The sequence below is a fragment of the Rattus norvegicus genome, chromosome 17, assembly GCF_021556685.1.
Source record: "Rattus norvegicus strain SHRSP/BbbUtx chromosome 17, alternate assembly SHRSP_T2T, whole genome shotgun sequence".
NCBI lineage: Eukaryota > Metazoa > Chordata > Mammalia > Rodentia > Muridae > Rattus > Rattus norvegicus.
Genome location: NC_141550.1, coordinates 36,421,994 through 36,438,951, shown reverse-complemented (window position 1 = coordinate 36,438,951; position 16,958 = coordinate 36,421,994). Strand labels below are relative to the sequence as shown.

General features: G+C 39.9%; 1 protein-coding gene across 1 annotated transcript in view; it reads left to right on the top strand.

The window, feature by feature from the left end:
- The first annotated feature begins 346 nt into the window (after positions 1–346).
- Prl5a2 (prolactin family 5, subfamily A, member 2) overlaps positions 347–16,958 on the top strand; it is an 82,841-nt gene continuing 66,229 nt past the window's right edge. Inside the window, 2 exon segments of the mRNA NM_001044702.1 lie at positions 347–434; positions 14,965–15,140. Of these exon segments, the coding sequence (NP_001038167.1) occupies positions 404–434; positions 14,965–15,140 (207 nt within the window). The 5' untranslated portion in view covers positions 347–403.

Sequence of the window (16,958 nt, the reverse complement as noted above, 5' to 3'; positions counted from 1 at the left end):
TCACACCTTTCATTGACCAGGAAACTTTGCAGAAGAGTTGATAGCACACTGTGAGAGCCTGAGGGAAATGGTGAAGCATTAGGAAATTGCTGCATTCCTCTGAAGTGACACCAAGAAGTGCTGCTTTATAATCTAACTGAAAGCCATGTGTAGAGATAATGACAATGATACAGATGTGTCTAGGACAACCATAATGGTGATGAGACTGTCAACATTCCTGGAAGAATAAAGGTCACAAGACCCTCACCTGGGATTTCAAGTATCATTTCCTTCTGAAGCTTTTTGTACACAACTTTGGGTGTGGTCCGGAGGACTATATATGTGGTGGGAGGTTATCTGAAGGAAGGATTCTACAAAAGTAGCTCTCCTCAGCTGGTGTCCATACTGTTGAAAATTTTAAGAGATGCAGCTGTCTTTGACTCGACCACACTCCTGAAAGTATTTACTCATTTATGCTTCTCCTGAAGGAGTTAATTTTATACAAAACTACTCTTGTTATAATACTTTGTTACATGCAGTACTTAAAAAATTTATAATCTTTGCTATGAAAGGCACAAGGCCATTGAGACTTTTAACTCAACAATTCCTAAAGAAAACTTTCTTCTTCCACAGAAATGTAGCAAATTCTTGAGTTTGTGTGATATAAGTAGGAATAACAGAGGAGAAAAAGATATTCATATAATTCACATTTCTTGTGTAGGATCTTGGGAGAGCTGGGCACTATCTCAACTGGCTAGAGCATCCTTAGGACATGGAATGATCCACCTCAAATGAGAATTTATCTGGAATGATACCACATGAAAGTATAGATTCAAGCTGTTACAATTCCAAAAGGAAGCAGGCAAACTTTTCTGGTTCTAGGTCATGGGTCTAGACCAACTGACTTGAATCAACCTAATGAAATTCTCAATCTCAGACTGAAGAAAACAACACTTACAGATGTGTGTCTTATATTGTCTTGAGAATTTGCTTCAAACCAAATGATTTTGTAAGGTGAAAAAACATGCTAATGTCAAGCTTTTTCTTTATATTATTGATAATATATTTAAGAAAATTAAGTATGTACGTATATGTAACAATAATTAATGGATAAAGAGGCTATGGATTGAAAAAGAAGCAAAGAGGGTTACATGGGAAGATTTAGAAAAAAATGACCATACAAAATGACATGAGTATATTATCAATTCAAAAACAAAAGGAATATAGAAATTTAAATTTGTAACAAATGAGTTTATTTTATGAAACATGAAACAGAAAAGTAATATATCTAAACGGATGTCTCTTCAATAAACAAAGTTGTGTCTGTGTGTGAGTGTGTGTGTGTGTGTGTCTTGGATTGCGTTCTCTCGCTTTGGTTTTGTGGAGGGTTTGCCTATATTCATTTTCATGTGTATGCATCTGATTTATTTTTTTTTATTTTTTTTAAATTTATTTGATACTTAATAATGATTCTTTGGTTTCCGGGCAAACATCCCCCTCCCCCCTCCCCTTCCTTATGGGTGTTCCCCTCCAAACCCTCACCCCATTGCCGCCCTCCCCCCATACACTAGTTCACTGGGGGTTCAGTCTTAGCAGGACCCAGGGCTTCCCCTTCCACTGGTGCTCTTACTAGGATATTCATTGCTACCTATGAGGTCAGAGTCCAGGGTCACTCCATGTATAGTCTTTAGGTAGTGGCTTAGTCCCTGGAAGGTCTGGTTGCTTGGCATTGTTGTACATATGGGGTCTCGAGCCCCTTCAAGCTCTTCCAGTTCTTTCTCTGATTCCTTCAATGGGGGTCCTATTCTCCGTTCAGTGGTTTGCTGCTGGCGTTCGCCTCTGTATTTGCTGTATTCTGGCTGTGTCTCTCAGGAGCGATCTACATCCGGCTCCTGTCGGTCTGCACTTCTTTGCTTCATCCATCTTGTCTAACTGGGTGGCTATATATGTAAGGGCCACATGTGGGGCAGGCTCTGAATGGGTGTTCCTTCAGTCTCTGTTTTAATCTTTGCCTCTCTCTTCCCTGCCAAGGGTATTCTTGTTCCCCTTTTAGAGAAGGAGTGAAGCATTGACATTTTGATCATCCGTCTTGAGTTTCATTTCTTCTAGGCATCTAGGGTAATTCAAGCATTTGGGCTAATAGCCACTTATCAGTGAGTGCATACCATGTGTGTTTTTCTGTGATTGGGTTATCTCACTCAGGATGATATTTTCCAGTTCCAACCATTTGCCTACGAATTTCATAAAGCCGTTGTTTTTGATAGCTGAGTAATATTCCATTGTGTAGATGTACAACATTTTCTGTATCCATTCCTCTGTTGAAGGGCATCTGGGTTCTTTCCAGCTTCTGGCTATTATAAATAAGGCTGCGATGAACATAGTGGAGCACGTGTCTTTTTTATATGTTGGGGCATCTTTTGGGTAGATGCCCAAGAGTGCTATACCTGGATCCTCAGGCAGTTCAATGTCCAATTTTCTGAGGAACCTCCAGACTGATTTCCAGAATGGTTGTACCAGTCTGCAATCAAACCAACAATGGAGGAGTGTTCCTCTTTCTCCGCATCCTCGCCAGCATCTGCTGTCACTTGAGTTTTTGATCTTAGCCATTCTCACTGGTGTGAGGTGAAATCTCAGGGTTGTTTTGATTTGCATTTCCCTTATGACTAAAGATGTTGAACATTTCTTTAGGTGTTTCTCAGCCATTCAGCATTCCTCAGCTGTGAATTCTTTGTTTAGCTCTGAACCCCATTTTTTAATAGAGTTATTTGTCTCCCTGCGGTCTAACTTCTTGAGTTCTTTGTATATTTTGGATATAAGGCCTCTATCTGTTGTAGGATTGGTAAAGATCTTTTCCCAATCTGTTGGTTGCTGATTTGTCCTAACACAGTGTCCTTTGCTTTACAGAAGCTTTGCAGTTTTATGAGATCCCATTTGTCGATTCTTGATCTTAGAGAATAAGCCATTGGTGTTTTGTTCAGGAAATTTTTTCCAGTGCCATTGTGTTCCAGATGCTTCCCTAGTTTTTCTTCTATTAGTTTGAGTGTATCAGGTTTGATGTGGAGGTCCTTGATCCACTTGGACTTAAGCTTTGTACAGGGTGATAAGCATGGATCAATCTGCATTCTTCTACATGTTGACCTCCAGTTGAACCAGCACCATTTCCTGAAAATGCTATCTTTTTTCGTTGGATGGTTTTGGCTCCTTTGTCAAAATCAAGTGACCATAGGTATGTGGATTCATTTCTGGGTCTTCAATTCTATTCCATTGATCTATCTGTCTGTCTCTGTACCAATACCATGCAGTTTTTATAACTATTGCTCTGTAATACTGCTTGAGTTCAGGGATAGTGATTCCCCCTGAAGTCCTTTTATTGTTGAGGATAGTTTTAGCTATCCTGGGTTTTTTGTTATTCCAGATGAATTTGCAAATTGTTCTGTCTAACTCTTTGAAGAATTGGATTGGTATTTTGATGGGGATTGCATTGAATCTGTAGATTGCTTTTGGTAAAATGGCCATTTTTACTATATTAATCCTGCCAATCCATGAGCATGGGAGATCTTTCCATCTTCTGAGGTCTTCTTCAATTTCTTTCTTCAGTGTCTTGAACTTCTTATTGTACAGATCTTTTACTTGCTTGGTTAAAGTCACACCGAGGTACTTTATATTATTTGGGTCTATTATGAAGGGTGTCATTTCCCTAATTTCTTTCTCGGCTTGTTTCTCTTTTGTGTAGAGGAAGGCTACTGATTTATTTGAGTTAATTTTATACCCAGCCACTTTGCTGAAGTTGTTTATCAGCTTTAGTAGTTCTCTGGTGGAACTTTTGGGATCACTTAAATATACTATCATATCATCTGCAAATAGTGATATTTTGACTTCTTCTTTTCCGATCTGTATCCCCTTGACCTCCTTTTGTTGTCTGATTGCTCTGGCTAGAACTTCAAGAACTATATTGAATAAGTAGCGAGAGAGTGGGCAGCCTTGTCTAGTCCCTGATTTTAGTGGGATTGCTTCAAGTTTCTCTCCATTTAGTTTATTGTTAGCAACTGGTTTGCTGTATATGGCTTTTACTATGTTTAGGTATGGGCCTTGAATTCCTATTCTTTCCAGGACTTTTATCATGAAGGAGTGTTGAATTTTGTCAAATGCTTTCTCGGCATCTAATGAAATGATCATGTGGTTTTGTTCTTTCAGTTTGTTTATATAATGGATCACGTTGATGGTTTTCCATATATTAAACCATCCCTGCATGCCTGGGATGAAGCCTACTTGATCATGGTGGATGATTGTTTTGATGTGCTCTTGGATTCGGTTTGCCAGAATTTTATTGAGTACTTTTGCGTCGATATTCATAAGGGAAATTGGTCTGAAGTTCTGTTTCTTTGTTGGGTCTTTGTGTGGTTTCGGTATAAGAGTAATTGTGGCTTCATAGAAGTTATTCGGAAGTGATCCATCTGTTTCAATTTCGTGGAATAGTTTGGATAATATTGGTATGAGGTCTTCTATGAAGTTTTGATACAATTCTGCACTAAACCCCTCTGGACCTGGGCTCTTTTTGGTTGGGAGACCTTTAATGACTGCTTCTATTTCCTTAGGAGTTATGGGGTTGTTTAACTGGTTTATCTGTTCCTGATATAACTTAGGTACCTGGTATTGTTCTAGGAAATTGTCCATTTCCTGTAGATTTTCAAGTTTTGTTGAATATAGGCTTTCATAGTAAGATCTGATGATTTTTTGAATTTCCTCTGAATCTGTAGTTATGTCTCCCTTTTCATTTCTGATTTTGTTAATTTGGACACACTCTCTGGGTCCTCTCGTTAGTCTCGCTAATGGTTTATCTATCTTGTTGATTTTCTCAAAGAACCAACTTTTGATTCTGTTGATTCTTTCTATGGTCCTTTTTGTTTCTACTTGGTTGATTTCAGCTCTGAGTTTGATTATTTCATGCCTTCTACTCCTCCTGGGTGTGTTTGCTTCTTTTTGTTCTAGAGCTTTTAGGTGTGCTGTCAAGCTGCTGACATATGCTCTTTCCTGTTTCTTTCTGCAGGCACACAGCGCTATGAGTTTTCCTCTTAGCACAGCTTTCATTGTGTCCCATAAGTTTGGGTATGTTGTACCTTCATTTTCATTAAATTCTAAAAAGTTTTTAATTTCTTTCTTTATTTCTTCCTTCACTAGGATATCATTGAGTAGAGCATTGTTCAATTTCCACGTATATGTGGGCATTCTTCCCTTACTGTTATTGAAGACCAGTTTTAGGCCGTGGTGGTCTGATAGCACGCATGGGATTATTTCTATCTTTCTGTACCTGTTGAGGCCCGTTTTTTTTTTTTTTTTGTTCTGTCTGTAACTTTATTATTTAATTTTTTTTATTAACTTGAGTATTTCTTATATACATTTCGAGTGTTATTCCCTTTCCCGGTTACCGGGCAAACATCCCCCTCCCCCCTCCCCTTCCTTATGGGTGTTCCCCTCCAAACCCTCACCCCATTGCCGCCCTCCCCCCATACACTAGTTCACTGGGGTTTCCGTCTTAGCAGGACCCAGGGCTTCCCCTTCCACTGGTGCTCTTACTAGGATATTCATTGCTACCTATGGGGTCATAGTCCAGGGTCAGTCCATGTATAGTCTTTAGGTAGTGGCTTAGTCCCTGGAAGCTCTGGTTGCTTGGCATTGTTGTACTTTTGGGGTCTCGAGCCCCTTCAAGCTCTTCCAGTTCTTTCTCTGATTCCTTCAATAGGGGACCTATTCTCAGTTCAGTGGTTTGCTGCTGGCATTCGCCTCTGTATTTGCTGTATTCTGGCTGTGTCACTCATGAGCGATCTACATCCGGCTCCTGTCAGTCTGCACTTCTTTGCTTCATCCATCTTGTCTAATAGGGTGGCTGTATATGTATGGGCCAAATGTGGGGCAGGCTCTGAATGGGTGTTCCTTCAGTCTCTGTTTTAATCTTTGCCTCTCCCTTCCCTGCCAAAGGTATTCTTTTTCCTCATTTAAAGAAGGAGTGAAGCATTCACATTTTGATCATCCGTCTTGAGTTTCGTTTGTTCTAGGGATCTAGGGTAATTCAAGCATTTGGGCTAATAGCCACTTATCAATGAGTACATACCATGTATGTCTTTCTGTGATTGGGTTAGCTCACTCAGGATTATATTTTCCAGTTCCAACCATTTGCCTACGAATTTCATAAACTCGTTGTTTTTGATAGCTGAGTAATATTCCATTGTGTAGATGTACCACATTTTCTGTATCCATTCCTCTGTTGAAGGGCATCTGGGTTCTTTCCATTTTCTGGCTATTATAAATAAGGCTGCGATGAACATAGTGGAGCACGTGTCTCTTTTATATGTTGAGGCCTCTTTTGGGTATATGCCCAAGAGAGGTATAGGTGGATCCTCAGGCAGATCCATGTCCAATTTTCTGAGGAACCTCCAGACTGATTTCCAGAATGGTTTTACCAGTCTGCAATCCCAACAACAATGGAGGAGTGTTCCTCTTTCTCCACATCCTCGCCAGAATCTGCTGTCACCTGAGTTTTTGATCTTAGCCAATCGCACTGATGTGAGGTGAAATCTCAGGGTAGTTTTGATTTGCATTTCCCTTATGACTAAAGATGTTGAACATTTCTTTATGTGTTTCTCAGCCATTCGTCATTCCTCAGCTGTGAATTCTTTGTTTAGCTCGGAACCCCATTTTTTAATAGGGTTATTTGTTTCCCTGCGGTCTAACTTCTTGAGTTCTTTGTATATTTTGGATATAAGGCCTCTATCTGTTGTAGGATTGGTAAAGATCTTTTCCCAATCTGTTGGTTGCCGTTTTGTCCTAACCACAGTGTCCTTTGCCTTACAGAAGCTTTGCAGTTTTATGAGATCCCATTTGTCGATTCTTGATCTTAGAGCATAAGCCATTGGTGTTTTGTTCAGGAAATTTTTTCCAGTGCCCATGTGTTCTAGATGCTTCCCTAGTTTTTCTTCTATTAGTTTGAGTGTGCCTGGTTTGATGTGGAGGTCCTTGATCCACTTGGACTTAAGCTTTGTACAGGGTGATAAGCATGGATCGATCTGCATTCTTCTACATATTGCCCTCCAGTTGAACCAGCCCCATTTGCTGAAAATGCTATCTTTTTTCCATTGGATGGTTTTGGCTCCTTTATCAAAAATCAAGTGACCATAGGTGTGTGGGTTCATTTCTGGGTCTTCAATTCTATTCCTTTGTCTATCTGTCTGTCTCTGTACCAGTACAATGCAGTTTTTATAACTATTGCTCTGTAATACTGCTTGAGTTCAGGGATAGTGATTCCCCCTGAAGTCCTTTTATTGTTGAGGATAGCTTTAGCTATCCTGGGTTTTTTGTTATTCCAGATGAATTTGCAAATTGTTCTGTCTAACTCTTTGAAGAATTGGATTGGTATTTTGATGGGGATTGCATTGAATCTGTAGATTGCTTTTGGTAAAATGGCCATTTTTACTATATTAATCCTGCCAATCCATGAGCATGGGAGATCTTTCCATCTTCTGAGGTCTTCTTCAATTTCTTTCCTCAGTGTCTTGTAGTTCTTATTGTACAGATCTTTTACTTGCTTGGTTAAAGTCACACCGAGGTACTTTATATTATTTGGGTCTATTATGAAGGGTGTCGTTTCCCTAATTTCTTTCTCGGCTTGTTTCTCTTTTGTATAGAGGAAGGCAACTGATTTATTTTAGTTAATTTTATACCCAGCCACTTTGCTGAAGTTGTTTATCAGCTTTAGTAGTTCTCTGGTGGAACTTTTGGGATCACTTAAATATACTATCCTGTCATCTGCAAATAGTGATATTTTGACCTCTTCTTTTCCGATCTGTATCCCTTTGATCTCCTTTTGTTGTCTGATTGCTCTGGCTAGAACTTCAAGAACTATATTGAATAAGTAGCGAGAGAGTGGGCAGCCTTGTCTAGTCCCTGATTTTAGTGGGATTGCTTCAAGTTTCTCTCCATTTATTTAATGTTAGCAACTGGTTTGCTGTATATGGCTTTTACTATGTTTAGGTATGGGCCTTGAATTCCTATTCTTTCCAGGACTTTTATCATGAAGGGGTGTTGAATTTTGTCAAATGCTTTCTCAGCATCTAATGAAATGATCATGTGGTTTTGTTCTTTCAGTTTGTTTACATAATGGATCGCGTTGATGGTTTTCCATATATTAAACCATCCCTGCATGCCTGGGATGAAGCCTACTTGATCATGGTGGATGATTGTTTTGATGTGCTCTTGAATTCGGTTTGCCAGAATTTTATTGAGTATTTTTGCGTCGATATTCATAAGGGAAATTGGTCTGAAGTTCTCTTTCTTTGTTGTGTCTTTGTGTGGTTTAGGTATAAGAGTAATTGTGGCTTCGTAGAAGGAATTCGGTAGGGATCCATCTGTTTCAATTTTGTGGAATAGTTTGGATATTATTGGTATGAGGTCTTCTATGAAGGTTTGATACAATTCTGCACTAAACCCGTCTGGACATGGGCTCTTTTTGGTTGGGAGACCTTTAATGACTGCTTCTATTTCCTTAGGAGTTATGGGGTTGTTTAACTGGTTTATCTGTTCCTGATTTAACTTCGATACCTGGTATCTGTCTAGGAAATTGTCCATTTCCTGAAGATTTTCAAATTTTGTTGAATATAGGTTTTTATAGTAAGATCTGATGATTTTTTGAATTTCCTCTGAATCTGTAGTTATGTCTCCCTTTTCATTTCTGATTTTGTTAATTTGGACGCACTCTCTGTGTCCTCTCGTTAGTCTGGCTAAGGGTTTATCTATCTTGTTGATTTCTCAAAGAACCAACTTTTGGTGTTGTTGATTCTTTCTATGGTCCTTTTTGTTTCTACTTGGTTGATTTCAGCTCTGAGTTTGATTATTTCCTGCCTTCTACTCCTCCTGGGTGTATTTGCTTCTTTTTGTTCTAGAGCTTTTAGGTGTGCTGTCAAGCTGCTGACATATGCTCTTTCCTGTTCTTTCTGCAGGCACTCAGCGCTATGAGTTTTCCTCTTAGCACAGCTTTCATTGTGTCCCATAAGTTTGGGTATGTTGTATCTTCATTTTCATTAAATTCTAAAAAGTTTTTAATTTCTTTCTTTATTTCTTCCTTGACCAGGTTATCATTGAGTAGAGCATTCTTCAATTTCCACGTATATGTGGGCATTCTTCCCTTATTGTTATTGAAGACCAGTTTTAGGCCGTGGTGGTCCGATAGCACGCATGGGATTATTTCTATCTTTCTGTACCTGTTGAGGCCCGTTTTTTGACCAATTATATAGTCAATTTGGAGAAAGTATCATGAGGAGCTGAGAAGAAGGTATATCCTTTTGCTTTAGGATAGAATGTTCTATAAATATCCGTTAAGTCCATTTGGCTCATGACTTCTCTTAGTCTGTCGACATCACTGTTTAATTTCTGTTTCCATGATCTGTCCATTGATGAGAGTGGGGTGTTGAAATCTCCCACTATTATTGTGTGAGGTGCAATGTGTGTTTTGAGCTTTAGTAAGGTTTCTTTTACGTATGTAGGTGCCCTTGCATTTGGGGCATAGATATTTAGGATTGAGAGTTCATCTTGGTGGATTTTTCCTTTGATGAATATGAAGTGTCCTTCCTTATCTTTTTTGATGACTTTTAGTTGGAAATTGATTTTATTTGATATTAGAATGGCTACTCCAGCTTGCTTCTTCTGACCATTTGCTTGGAAAGTTGTTTTCCAGCCTTTCACTCTGAGGTAGTGTCTGTCTTTGTCTCTGAGGTGTGTTTCCTGTAGGCAGCAGAATGCAGGGTCCTCGTTGCGTATCCAGTTTGTTAATCTATGTCTTTTTATTGGGGAGTTGAGGCCATTGATATTGAGAGATATTAAGGAATAGTGATTATTGTTTCCCTTTATATTCATATTTGGATGTGAGGTTATGTTTGTGTGCTTTCATTCTCTTTGTTTTGTTGCCAAGACGATTAGTTTCTTGCTTCTTCTAGAGTATAGCTTGCCTCCTTATGTTGGGCTTTACCATTTATTATCCTTTGTAGTGCTGGATTTGTAGAAAGATATTGTGTAAATTTGGTTTTGTCAGGGAATATCTTGGTTTCTCCACCTATGTTCATTGAGAGATTTGCAGGATACAGTAACCTGGGCTGGCATTTGTGTTCTCTTATGATCTGTATGACATCAGTCCAGTATCTTCTGACATTCATAGTCTCTGGTGAGAAGTCTGGTGTGATTCTGTTAGGTCTGCCTTTATGTGCTACTTGACCTTTTTCCCTTACTGCTTTTAATATTCTTTCTTTATTTTGTGCGTTTGGTGTTTTGACAATTATGTGACGGGAGGTGTTTCTTTTCTGGTCCAATCTATTTGGAGTTCTGTAGGCTTCTTGTATGCCTATGGGTATCTCTTTTTTTAGGTTAGGGAAGTTTTCTTCTATGATTTTGTTGAAGATATTTACTGGTCCTTTGAGCTGGGAGTCTTCACTCTCTTCTATACCTATTATCCTTAGGTTTGATCTTCTCATTGAGTCCTGGATTTCCTGTATGTTTTGGGCCAGTAGCTTTTTCTGCTTTACATTATCTTTGACAGTTGAGTCAATGATTTCTATGGAATCTTCTGCTCCTGAGATTCTCTCTTCCATCTCTTGTATTCTGTTGGTGAAGCTTGTATCTACAGCTCCTTGTCTCTTCTTTTGGTTTTCTATATCCAGGGTTGTTTCCATGTGTTCTTTCTTGATTGCTTCTATTTCCATTTTTACTTCCTTCAACTGTTGATTGTGTTTTCCTGGAATTCTTTCAGGGATTTTTGCGATTCCTCTCTGTAGGCTTCTACTTGTTTATTAATGTTTTCCTGTGTTTCCCTAAGTGTGTTCATGTCTTTCTTGAAGTCCTCCAGCATCATGATCAAATATGATTTTGAAACTAGATCTTGCTTTTCTGGTGTGTTTGGATATTCCATGTTTGTTTTGGTGGGAGAATTGGGCTCCGATGATGGCATGTAGTCTTGGTTTCTGTTGCTTGGGTTCCTGGGCTTGCCTCTCGCCATCAGATTATCTCTAGTGTTACTTTGTTCTGCTATTTCTGACAGTGGCTAGACTGTCCTATAAGCCTGTGTGCCAGGAGTGCTGTAGACCTGTTTTCCTCTCTTTCAGTCAGTTATGGGGACAGTGTGTTCTGCTTTCGGGCATATAGTTTTTCCTATCTACAGGTCTTCAGCTGTTCCTGTGGGCCTGTGTCTTGAGTTCACCAGGCATCTTTCTTGCAGCAGAAAATTTGGTCTTACCTGTGGTCCCGAGACTCAGGTTCGCTCGTGGGGTGCTGCCCAGGGGCTCTCTGCAGAGGCAGCAACCAGGAAGACCTGTGCCGCCCCTTCCAGGAGCCTCAGTGCACCAGGGTTCCAGATGGTCTTTGGCTTTTTCCTCTGGCGTCCGAGATGTGTGTGCAGGGAGCAGTCTCTTCTGGTTTCCCAGGCTTGTCTGCCTCTCTGAAGGTTTAGCTCTCCCTCCCACGGGATTTGGGTGCAGAGAACCGTTTATCTGGTCTGTTTCTTTCAGGTTCCGGCGGTGTCTCAGGCAGGTGTCCTGCCACTCCTGGGCCCTCCCCCACGGGAGCCCAGAGGCCTTATACAGTTTCCTCTTGGGCCAGGGATGTGGGCAGGGGTGAGCAGTGTTGGTGGTCTCTTCCGCTCTGCAGCCTCAGGAGTGCCCACCTGACCAGGCGGTTGGGTCTCTCTCTCACCGGGTCTGGGAGCAGAGAGCTGCTGCGGGCCGGGATCCGCGGGTGAGGCCCGTTTTTTGACCAACTATATGGTCAATTTTGGAGAAAGTACCATGAGGAGCTGAGAAGAAGGTATATCCTTTTGCTTTAGGATAGAATGTTCTATAAATATCTGTTAAGTCCATTTGGCTCATGCTTCTCTTAGTCTTCTACATCTCTGTTTAATTTCTGTTTCCATGATCTGTCCATTGATGAGAGTGGGGTGTTGAAATCTCCCACTATTATTGTGTGAGGTGCAATGTGTGTTTTGAGCTTTAGTAAGGTTTCTTTTACGTATGGAGGTGCCCTTGCATTTGGGGCATAGATATTTAGGATTGAGAGTTCATCTTGGTGGATTTTTCCTTTGATGAATATGAAGTGTCCTTCCTTATCTTTTTTGATGACTTTTAGTTGGAAATTGATTTTATTTGATATTAGAATGGCTACTCCAGCTTGCTTCTTCTGACCATTTGCTTGGAAAGTTGTTTTCCAGCCTTTCACTCTGAGGTGGTGTCTGTCTTTGTCTCTGAGGTGTGTTTCCTGTATTCAGCAGAATGGAGGGTCCTTGTTGCATATCCATTTTGTTAATCTATGTCTTTTTATTGGGGAGTTGAGGCCATTGATGTTGAGAGATATTAAGGAATAGTGATTATTGCTTCCTGTTATATTCATATTTGGATGTGAGGTTATGTTTGTGTGCTTTTCTTCTCTTTGTTTTGTTGCCAAGACGATTAGTTTCTTGCTTCTTCTAGGGTATAGCTTGCCTCCTTATGTTGGGCTTTACCCTTTATTATCCTTTGTAGTGCTGGATTTGTAGAAAGATATTGTTTAAATTTGGTTTTGTCATGGAACATCTTGGTTTCTCCATCTATGTTAATTGAGAGTTTTGCAGGATACAGTAACCTGGGCTGGCATTTGTGTTCTCTTAGGGTCTGTATGACATCTGTCCAGGATCTTCTGGCCGTCATAGTTTCTGGCGAAAAGTCTGGTGTGATTCTGATAGGTCTACCTTTATATGTTACTTGACCTTTTTCCCTTACTGCTTTTAATATTCTTTCTTTATTTTGTGCGTTTGGTGTTTTAATTATTATGTGACGGGAGGTGTTTCTTTTCTGGTCCAATCTATTTGGAGTTCTGTAGGCTTCTTGTATGCCTATGGTTATCTCCTTTTTTAGGTTAGGGAAGTTTTCTTCTATGATTTTGTTGAAGATATTTACTGGTCCTTTGAGCTGGGAGTCTTCACTCTCTTCTATACCTATTATCCTTAGGTTTGATCTTCTCATTGAGTCCTGGATTTCTTGTATGTTTTGGAACAGTAGCTTTTTCCGCTTTACATTATCTTTGACAGTTGAGTCAATGATTTCTATGGAATCTTCTGCTCCTGAGATTCTCTCTTCCATCTCTTGTATTCTGTTGGTGAAGCTTGTATCTACAGCTCCTTTTCTCTTCTTTTGATTTTCTATATCCAGGGTTTTTTCCATGTGTTCTTTCTTGATTGCTTCTATTTCCATTTTTAATTCCTTCAACTGTTTGATTGTGTTTTCCTGGAAGTCTTTCAGGGATTTTTGTGTCTCCTCTCTATGGGTTTCTACTTGTTTATTTATGTTTTCCTGGAATTCTTTCAGGCATTTTTGCGATTCCTCTCTGTAGGCTTCTACTTGTTCTCTAAGGGAGTTCTTCACGTCTTTCTTGAAGTCCTCCAGCATCATGATCAAATATGATTTTGAAACTAGATCTTGCTTTTCTGGTGTGTTTGGATATTCCATGTTTATTTTGGTGGGAGAATTGGGCTCCAATGATGCCATGTAGTCTTGGTTTCTGTTGCTTGGGTTCCTGGGCTTGCCTCTTGCCATCAGATTATCTCTAGTGTTACTTTGTTCTGCTATTTCTGACAGTGGCTAGACTGTCCTATAAGCCTGTGTGTCAGAAGTGCTGTAGACCTGTTTTCCTGTTTTCTCTCAGCCAGTTATGGGGACAGAGTGTTCTGCTTTCGGGCATGTAGTTTTTCCTATCTACAGGTCTTCAGCTGTTCCTGTGGGCCTGTGTCTGGAGTTCACCAGGCAGGTCACTTGCAGCAGAAAAGTTGGTCATACCTGTGGTCCGGAGGCTCAAGTTTGCTCGTGGGGTACTGCCTAAGTCCTCTCCTCGGCAGCAGCAACCGGGAAGATCTGCGCCACTCTTTCCGGGAGCCTCCGTGCACCAGGGTTCCAGATGGCGTTTGGTGTTTTCCTCTGGCATCTGGATGTGCGCAGAGTGCAGTCTCTTCTGGTTTCCCAGGCATGTCTGCCTCTCTGAGGGTTTAGCTCTCCCTCCCATGGCAGTTGGGTGCAGAGAACTGTTTATCCGGTCTGTTTCCTTCAGGTTCCGGCGGTGTCTCAGGCGCAGGGGTCCTGCCGCTCCTGGGCCCTCCCCTACGGGAGCCCAGAGGCCTTATACAGTTTCCTCTTGGGCCAGGGATGTGGGCAGGGGTGGGCAGTGTTGGTGGTCTCCTCCGCTCTGCAGCCTCAGGAGTGCCCCTGCATCTGATTTATATGTGCATGTATAATCTTCTCATGCATGTGTGATCCTTGGAGGCCTGAGGTTTATGTCAAGAATCATCTTTAATAGATCATCCTCCTTATTCCCTGAATCATCTCAACAATAATCCCAATCTACCTGTAAGGCTAGTTTTTTTATCCAGCTTTCTCTAGGGATTACCTGTCTCTGCCTCATAAGAAGTTTGGACTTGCCAAGGGCTTCAACCCCCACCAGGCTTTTGCTTAGATTCAAGAGATTGTGGCTCTAGTCTTCATACTTTATGGTAAACAATTTATAAATCACACCCCAGCTTGTTCCTCATATGTTTATTTCTGAAAGTTCTCTGGTCACCATCCCTAATGCTTAAAAACCTTTTTAATGTGGCACATACTTGATCTTTCCTCTTGCAATCCAAACTACTAACATTTTAGAGGACTATGTGCCAAAAGTGCTTTGGTGATGGAATCAGCACAAATCATTGTCACAAATTTGAAAGGTACATGTGATCAGAGCACAGGTCTTAGCACCTTGTCTTATCATAGCATGAAGGATAGAGAATTGAGGTAATTTTCACAGTGGATGATGTTTGTTTTCCCAAGTCAGCTCAAATGTACTAGGTTGTGCAAGGAAGTGCTCTGTGTCTTGATTAGGCCTCCCTGGACAGGGTGATACTTGTAACTTCACATGGATAGATCATGGAAGTAACTTCTTTCTTTATGCCAGGGGCACTCCTGATACTGCTATTGTCAAACCTGCTTCTCTGGGAGAATGTGGTCTCTTTGCCCATGTGTGAAGTAATAAATGGGCAATGCCAGCTGACTCTTGAGAACTTGCTTAATCAGGCACACAGCATATCTGAGAACACCAATCGTCTCACTTCTGAAATATTCAATCAGTTTGTAAGTACCTCACTAAATCCTGACTTTTCTAAATGGGAGTTGTCAAACAATATTTGGGCAGTACTTCAGCTCAGGGGAGAAGCACTGTGATGTAAATATTATATAATATATACCTACACAGGCACAATTAGTCATTTGCCACTGAGGAAGAATGAAAAAACCAAAATAGTTTGATGAAATCTATACATTTAAGGGGGAAATGTCTTTAAGTAACTCTTTTTCTCTAAAACATATTTTGGTGTTTCTACTTTTTTTAATTAGAATATTTCCCCTTGTTACACAAAGCCCTAAAATCCATGGCTGAAAACAGTCTCAGCATTCCTCTTTTGGGTGCTAGGGGCCAGTTTCTGTCAGCATGTTTCACTTAGTGCAAAGCAGATAACCCAAGAACGCAGAACTGTTCTAGGGTATGGCTTGAAGTAATCAGAAATAAAATGAAAGAAATAATGCAGGAGGAGAAAATCAATAGTGGTAGTAATAATTGTAAGAATAGGAGCTTCCCAGAAATCCGCAGATTTGGGACTCATTTTAAGATATAAGCTTATAACTCTAAAGAAAACAGCTTTCCAAGTATAACTAGACCCTGTATTATGTTGAAGGTGCTCTGAAGGATATTGTTGACCCCTCCAAGTCAGTTAAGGTGGCAACATAGACAAGGACTTCAAACAACAGTGACCTTGCCATGAAAGCCTCTCATATGTACACTAGCACACTCATGATGTCCTGTTTAATTATTCAAATTTCTTTTATTCTGCATTCTTGATGTATAGTCTTACAGTTTCTTAGGATCCTTAATAATTCATTAATCTTTAAAATTTTGCTCACTATAACATTTACATAAGCATTTTACATAGTATATTGATTAAAATGCAATGTCAATAAATAATATGTAAACATAAAGTATATTATCTGTTTTACATTTTAGTTCTTCATTGTATAGTATTTCTGAAAATGTGGTGCTTGAGTTTCTAATGTCTGATTCAAATACAATCAGCAAATTATACTTCGAATTTTGCAGGAAATTATTATTGTCAAGGTGCATGCACTGAATGATAATAGCAATTGATAACTGAAATAACAGGAAACCAATGATTCCCAAAAACAGATATGTATATTCTAGGAAAGAGCATCATTAAAGATCAAGTGTTTAGTAGTTTCATTTCTTTACCTTCTTATTGTCAAATAAAAACTCTTTAGAAAACATGCAAAACCAAGAGAAAAATAAATTGAAGAATTTAGTAAGCTCTCAATGGAAGAGGATGTTCCTAATCTGCCAAAGACTTGATGTGCCAGAGTGGGGCTGAGGGGGATACTCAGAGGGAACACTAAGTTCTCAGAAGAAAAGGGAAGGGCTTCAGGGAGAGACATTGTGCATTGGTAAACATATAAATATTTAAATGTAAATAGATAAATAAGTACTGAAAATTAAAATAAATAAATAAATAACAAAAGGAGAAGCAACAGAAAGTGGGACACAAACATGAAGCCAAGAGAGAGCTGAGAAAAGAGGCCAAGGCAAGTCAAGAAGCAAGAGAGCACCTAGTGACTGTCACAAGTTTCTAAAGAAATGCTAAGCTAGGGAAAGGGAAGCAAAGCACAGCCAAGCAGCTGAAGATATTTAGGGTAAGGGCCATAGTGACCATTGCTGGGAGGAGCCATGGGTATTGAGTGACTTTAGCCATAGTTTCTTTGTGACCTGGCAGTAAAGTGATGAATAACTCATTCAGTGTTACTGTCAACAAAGACAGATAAAAGTTCTTTTGCAATATACTAGAACTTAAGTATAACACTGTTTGCTGACCTTTAAATGAATAAACA